Source organism: Protomyctophum parallelum (assembly GCF_964188405.1).
Source record: "Protomyctophum parallelum genome assembly, chromosome: 17".
Classification (NCBI taxonomy): Eukaryota; Metazoa; Chordata; class Actinopteri; order Myctophiformes; family Myctophidae; genus Protomyctophum; species Protomyctophum parallelum.
Window position 1 is genome coordinate 31442016 of NC_139719.1, and position 7382 is coordinate 31449397.

The 7382-nt window shown below is 43.3% G+C and overlaps 1 protein-coding gene across 4 annotated transcripts; it reads right to left on the reverse strand.

Moving 5' to 3' along the window:
* Nucleotides 1-85: 85 nt before the first annotated feature.
* On the reverse strand, nucleotides 86-7209 carry acbd4 (acyl-CoA binding domain containing 4). Of its 4 annotated transcripts, none has more exons than XM_083787389.1 (12): nucleotides 6965-7209; nucleotides 6700-6864; nucleotides 5989-6123; nucleotides 5596-5680; nucleotides 5093-5213; nucleotides 4554-4718; nucleotides 4121-4222; nucleotides 3943-4037; nucleotides 2528-2735; nucleotides 1838-2058; nucleotides 1431-1490; nucleotides 86-1136 (listed from the first exon to the last, which is right to left on the reverse strand). In XM_083787389.1, exons 3-12 carry the CDS (start codon nucleotides 6003-6005, stop codon nucleotides 1008-1010), a joined length of 1203 nt encoding a protein of 400 aa, XP_083643515.1. In that variant the 5' UTR covers nucleotides 6006-6123; nucleotides 6700-6864; nucleotides 6965-7209; the 3' UTR covers nucleotides 86-1007. The 4 variants fall into 4 exon arrangements, with proteins under 4 accessions (XP_083643515.1, XP_083643514.1, XP_083643512.1 ...); XM_083787386.1 differs by having other exon boundaries at nucleotides 88-1136; nucleotides 6003-6123; XM_083787388.1 differs by lacking the exon at nucleotides 6700-6864 and having other exon boundaries at nucleotides 6003-6123.
* Nucleotides 7210-7382: the final 173 nt, after the last annotated feature.

Sequence of the window (7382 nt, forward strand, 5' to 3'; positions counted from 1 at the left end):
CCATTGATCACCCCGAAGCGCACACGCACACCCACAGTTGGTTCTGAATTCAATGGGGGGGGAAACGTCAGATTTCAGGGACACAACATTCCAGTGTAGATTGTTTGCTTTAATTTCATCTCATGCTCATATCGTACAGTAATAGGCTAATTGCTTGGAAAATATTTCTCACAATCTTTTGGTGAAGAAATATTTACAATTATTGTATGTCAGTGCTCACAAACAACCACCGAACTGCAGGCACGGTACAAACGGTGCCAGAGCCACAGTTTAGGTCTGTAGTACAATAAGGCCCCATACTGTAGTTAACGTACTTTACTTGAACAGACATTTAGGCTCTCAAAGTGACCGATGCATTCACACTGACTACATGAATGACATAACATCTCCATTACTGATATGTACAAGACATTGTATGCATGCATTTACATGTGCACAACATCTTGTACATACGTAGCTTTCTCCCTGGCAATGATCACATCCCAAATGCAAATCGGTGAATGTGAATCACAAACATTAAACATGTTAACCTTGGAAGCTGCCTTACATGAATCACAGTGAAAAGAAAACGTAAATGCAATCAGGCGTACATACCCAAGCATCTCAGATAATATTAGTATAGCATACAACAGGTTTCACACAATATCGAGCAAATCTTATCAGGGTTATTGTGAATGGGATATCATGTTAAGCAACAACTCAACACTGAATAGCTTCCCTCCAGTGGCCCCACCAAAGGAAACGATAATCACTCTCGTCAGCTAAAATAAATTAAGTAATTATAGTGTTCCTGGAACCTGAGCTTTACAACAGAACCCAAAACAGTCCAAGTCCATTAAAATCTTCTCATCCTGCACCCGTAGAATTAGAGGGGACTTTGGAGGAAATGTTCCTATGGATTGATATCAGCGATAGTCCTTCTCTCCCATATAGCAGTGAAACAACGGTGCGTCCACAGATTTCTATGGATGGGCCGTCGCATGTCCAGTTGTCCACGCCAGGTTAGTTCACGAGGAGACGCGGCCTCTCCTCTGGGACCTCCTCAGCAGGAACACCAGGCCCTGCGCAACAAAGGGCCACAGCAACAGGAGGAGCGCAGTCCGGCCCGACACGTCAAATGGCCACCATTTGTCGTCCTGATGACAAATACAGGTTTGTGCTTTTAACCTCAAACAAGTGAACACCTCTGCCACTTTAGAAGCTTCCCTTATCCTAGTTAATGTACTTCATAAGACATACCCATTTTATTAGCAAATACTATTATGGTTTGTGGCACTTAATCTATTCTTGTACTTTAAATGGTTCCAGATTATAAATCTTAAATGCCGTACTGTAGTTTAAATTTCCAAGGAATTGTATTTATAGCTTTGGACAGTCGGGATAAAATTGGTTGATTCTGTTATCATTATTATTGTGGTTGCTGTAATTACCTCTTGTTCTGAGGCCGCAGCTGCACACTGCAGACAAGGTCTCCAATCTGCATTCTGGGCCTGATGGAAAAAGAACAGCAGCGAGGGTTGAGAAATACTGCAACTCCCACTGAAGAAGCCCTGAAGGGTGAATTGCCTGATGAAGGGGCACTATATTTTCATGCACACAAGCAGCCAGCCTGTATAGTGGCTTCGCCACTGAAAGCACGCGCGAGGCCACACCGTTGTTAAGACTTGGTTAAAATGTTCTCCGTCGTTAGAGTGAGTGAGTCCGATTACCATAGTAACATTGGTCTTCTTCAGCCCATGTGTGGTGCTTTAGTGTGTTCTACACTGAATCAACTAAAAGGGGTATGGAAAGCACGCACTGTTCTCTGCTTTCGACCTCCATAGAAAGACAGGCTTACATTTACAGCAGCAAGCCTCTCCACCACCTCCAGTCTGTCCATCACACTCCTCATGTCCTCTCTCAGTCTTCGCAGTGCCAGCACAATCTGTTGTTGTAGGTGCGTATCCTGCCTCCTCTCATCTCCATCCTCCGAGCCGTCACCTCCCCCCCGTCCACCTCCGCCGCCCATCGCTGGGTCCCCTCGGGCCGGACGCCTTGGACTGCCCTGGGGAACACCACCTGTAGAACACAACGCAGGTTACTGTAGGTTCCATACTGGTACAGTGTCGAACCTACAGTACTTCTTCATTTAGATCTACACCCTATGAGTATATTGGAACAATCAATATAATGCAAGTTCAAAACAGCCAATATATTTCCCTGAATCCTTCCCCATGTAAGTAGTCCCTCAGCCAAAGAGCACATAATTAAATCACAAAGACCTTTGTAAACCAGGTGTATCTGCTACATAGAATCTATAGTGGCCTATTGAAAAGCTATCATCCTTACAAAATCTACCAGAGTTTAGCCCAGCCCCAGACGTAGGAAATCAAATGAAAGCACTGTCTGCAGATTGATTGGTCTACAACAAAAGGTTACCATTTTATATGGAAACTGTCAGCTGCTGATGGGACTTGGCCATAAATAATAAATATGACCACAATCAAATTAACCACGTGAATTGCCAGGAATACTGGCACCAACATACGTTCTCTCCAGCCGTAGTGTGTGGCATCCCTTCCAGTGTCTCTATTCCTCCTATTTGGTGGGCCTTTCCCATCTTCTGCCCCTTCTCCACCTTGACCGGCCCCAACCTGTGTTGCCTCGGGAACGGTTTCCAGTTGATGGGATTGGACTGGAGTCACCTCTGAGTGGACATGGCCATTCTGAAGTCCATTGAACATAGCCACTTCCACCTATGAACACAGTTCAAAGCAACATTATCATCAAGGTCACAATATTGTCTTCTTGCACGGCTGAAGACAGATCATGTTCAAAGTTTAAAGGGGTTACCTGCTACCATCCAAACTTTGACAAAACACCTTTCAACCAAACTGTTCAGAGAGCTGATCCCTCCCACCCTCAGTAATCGGATGGAATTAATCACAGCTGTGTATGTGTAGCTTACTCTGTCTCTAGCTACAGGAGGAGGTTTGTGTACAACTAGTGTAGTTATTTTAATACCTGGATAGTGGATATCGGACATTTGTCATGGAGGTATGGATGCTTAGCTTTTTCTTGCGACAGTTTGTATGTATGCGTGTTTGTAGAGAGACTCCTCAGCCAGTGTATGTTCCCAGTTTCCCACTGCAGACAGAATAGCTTGGTCTGAATGCTGAAATAGAAATAAATATATCACAACCACCCAGCTTCTGTCCGAACAGAATTTGGACAGTAAAGACATCTAGGTGTGCTGCTGGGATGACCATTAACAGTAATTTAAGCCAACATTGGGTACAAGCTACGCTTTAAAAGAACATTGATTTCTATACACATTTTACCTTTTTTGTGGGGGGGAAAAAGTGTGCTGATATTAGAGCCGACTGCCTATCGACTAATTACTGTAGTCATTGGCAATTGGATGTTCTTTAATTATGCACTAATTAGTCCAGTGCATCGACACACAAGTGAAGCAGCCAAAAGAAAAATGTACAGAATAACTATTCCATTCAACGGTAATCCATTGGTTTATTTAAATTGACACAAAGCAGACAAGCTGCCATGAGTCAGGGCAACGTGATGCAGGCAACTATAGGGGCCATGGCTAGACCGACAACCTACCTCAAACCCTAACCTAACCATAGCCGCAAGCACGGGAGCAGTGCATGTCCGACCGTTGTTTCCGCATGTCGGACCTGTGTCGGATCTGCGTGTGCATCCCAATATGAATTAAGCACAAAATGTCTACCCAAAGAGCATTATACCCCAAGATATGAATAAACAGTACTTATTTTAATCTTCAATAAGTGGCCATGGTAAGTGGGATAATCCTGAGCCGTGCACTACATAACATGGAAAAGAGCGCAGCTCAACATGGATTATTATCTGATGGATTATTATGGATACTTTTATCACTGCTATTACCACTAATCACACTGCTTCTGCAATTTTCATGAGTCGTACCTTGATGTTAAGCTGCTCCACTGAATCCACAGAGTCACAAAAGATCTCATTCTCCGAGTCACTGGTCACCATCAAGCCTTCACACACAACAGCGTCTACAGGAATAGAGGACGACGTTTACATCTGAAGGTGCTGTAAACATGCATCCTGTATATCCAAAATAGGTTAAAAGTCACACCTGCAATGTGAAGTGAGCGGTGCGTAGGAGTCTGCAAATAATTGTAGTGGAGTAAAAGTACAATATTTGCCTGTGAGATGTAGTGGGGTAGTAGCTGGTGTCCTGCTGGGTGTAATAACAAGCACAGTTGTTGATTTAAGCACAGGGTTGTAATCACCCCTCGTGTGTGTGTGTGTGTGTGTGTGTGTGTGTGTGTGTGTGTGTGTGTGTGTCATTGACCCTCCAATGTGACCCCACTAAGCTGACTGCTTAAACAGCTGCAGGGGTCAATAGGTCATACTCAGGGACAGATAAGACACACACCCCACCCACACACACACACAATAAAAGGGAACGTGTAGGGGTTAGTGGTGCTTGAGGAGAGGTTATACGGCAGGTTCCATGTAAACGTGTATGGGGAGATAACTACGCAAAGCTGTAAGTAATTTCCTACCCTGAGGGGTTGTGGAAGCCAGGAGCTCAGTGGTCTCACAGGGACTCGTCTCCTGCTCTGGAGCTTCTGGAGGAGAAGGCTCAGCTTCAGGTCCCACCTCCTCCCTCACCACCACCTCCTCCTCTGCTCCTTCTTGATTGTCAGTCTGCTCACTGACGTTTATACCTGGTACAGAGACAAACCATTATGTTTGTGTCAGCCCCTACTACAGCATGCCGTAATGGCTGTTGAACTCAGGGCTTAAAGCAAAAAAAAAGTCCCATGACTGAAAAGGATTTTTTGCACTGATCTCATTAAATGACCCCTATGAAATCCTCAGGACTGAAATCCGTCCCCAGGACTGAGAACTGTAAGCCCTGTGAATTCTGAAATTCTCTATCCACCTACTCTTCCTGTCTGACCAAATTAACTGTTGGAATAAAACATGTAAATGTTTGCACTGTGGCAGAGCAAACTGGCAAGTTGGCATACTGTACTTACTTCTTACTTACCCAGAATTGCCTAGCATGCTTAAGTGACTAAAGGTATTTCATGCTCACCTTCTCTGAGACTGAGGAAAGACTGAGGTGGACGGGGCATGTCATCTATGACCACATAGAGAGGCTCAAAATGGTGAAACAGCGAGGCAGTCTTCTCATTAATCGGCATGGTATCTATGACCTGCAGTGTTAATGGAACATTTTTACTGTTAAACTTCAGAATGCCCTGATTTGATTTTATTCGGTTTAAAAGCATAGTGATGAAAATGTTGCCAATATTTTAGTTACAAGATAAGACTAAGCTAAATACATTGGTATTTATTTAGTCCTGTATTATCATATCATATAATGTCTGGCAGACAACATACTGGCATCAGTTGGTTCTATTCAATGAGAGGTGGATAGCAAGGGTTTGCAGACTGTGTGCAAGCTACAGTTGGACTATGTTGCTTAAAGTGAATAGTAGAAATATTAGCTCCCATGTCATGCATTATTTTATTTCGCTTGATGTGTATATTACAGTATGTGATTAAAACCCATTCTGGTTTCTGGGTTTACCGTACCTCTTGAGCTACTTTCTTTATCTCGTCCACATATGCAGACATTGCACTCTCGCTGCTCATGTCTCCCAGCTGGCTCCAGGCATCCCTAATGTCAAACAAGAACAATCACTTCTTTGTGTATTTACCAGTGCACTATCAATGCAATTTATGTGTAATCCATGGCTCTGACTTCAGACTTCAGAGCAGTGGTTCCCAAACATTTTCAGCTCAAATTTAGTGTCTCCCCCGAAACCAAATTTAGGAAAATCGGGAATTAGTCGCCTCATTAAAGAAATAGTGACGATGTACAAGCGTGATTCTTTTTTTAAATATATACACGTAGAAAAAAGTAGATGTACTAATACAAATTTTATGCAAGGTTATGTGTACACTAGTGTACAGGTATGTACGTACGCATGCACACACACCATTTGTAGCGTCCTACTGGATCCCAGAAGCCAGGGCGGGATATTGTACAGGGTCCACACACAGCCTGCTTGTACAGGCTGTAGAAGCGCAGCATCACCTCGTAGGAGGGCCGATAGGAGCCTATAGGAGACAGACGTAATGGTTTATTAAGTGTAATTGTACCCTTCCACATTCTGTTCATTTAATCTCGGTGTCGATTCCTCAATTTGCACCGAGGGAAATTAGAGCGGAATATAGAGTTCGGTTGGGAGACAACACAACCATGAAAAGAAATAACATAATATTTTCTTTGACTGAATCCAATGCCTTGGATCGGGTTTTTCAAGTTCTCGACATTATCGACATACATTTTACACAAAGGAAAGGGACTTTGAAATATTGTTGTGATGGAAATTTTGGTTTCGCTTTTTGGATTACAATCAGTTAAAAGTGTGCAGTTTTACGAATGGAGCCTTGTGTGCAAACCAAAACACAAACTGAACGTGTTCTATTTATAGTAAAAGCCCAGTTTACATTAAATATTATATAATATACAGTAAAATCCTATATAATTTATCCATTTGTATTAAACTTTCAAAGTGTACAAATAACCAAATGGATTGTACTTCTCTATAACAGCCTCAAAGGAGTGTGCTCTTTAACACTAGAGTTCAGTTACGTGAACACTATGGTTCTCTATTACAGTGCCTACCATACCATTTTTCGGGAGGTTTTGAATGACATCCACAGCAGCCTGGAAGCGCTTCTGGTGATCAACCACGGGCTCTGCTGCCATGGCCGGGACAGGCATGACAGTACGAAGGGTGCTGGCACTAGACATTCACCCTGGGCAAGTTCAAGTTCGTTCGAATGCAACTGGAGCTGGAATCGAAGCACGAAGCGAGAAATGCACAGACTTAAAAGCACTAACGTGGCATGATGCCAGACTTTTTAATCGGACAAGAAAGAGTTGACCGCTCACCTCACTTGCGTTGCTACTCGTCCTGATCATTTGTCAACCAGCTGTCCGTCGGGTTTCTCTGGTCTAGAAAGGGCCACAGAAGTCCTGTTACACTCCTGTACACATCCCACGCACATTCCAATGACTCGTTCGCGTGATTTTCCTCGACCGACGCGAGTTTAATGTAGTATATTTACTAAACCTTCGGCTCTCCTCATAGAGGTATAACAAGGTTCTCCTGTTACTTTTCCCCCCTGCAGCCACACATAAACTACTTCCGTGTTAGATCACGTGACTAAGACATAGCCACGCCCATTCAGATGACAGCGTCATGAATAATAACTCGTTAATGGATTAAATCATGTAGCGCACAAAAGGAACCCCACAAAAAAGAATTTACTCCTACAGTTTTAGCATTAATATTAATTCCGGCAAATTG

What these genes read in the sequence shown, in the direction of transcription:
- acbd4 (XM_083787386.1), bottom strand. Translation starts at nt 6,823, where the DNA reads ATGTCTAGTGCCAGCACCCTTCGTACTGTCATGCCTGTCCCGGCCATG. An exon ending in GGCTTCCACAACCCCTCAGG is followed by an intron (nt 4,223 to 4,553) that starts GTAGGAAATTAC and finishes TACACCCAGCAG; the next exon opens with GACACCAGCTACTACCCCAC. An exon ending in ACACTACGGCTGGAGAGAAC is followed by an intron (nt 2,059 to 2,527) that starts GTATGTTGGTGC and finishes TGTGTTCTACAG; the next exon opens with GTGGTGTTCCCCAGGGCAGT.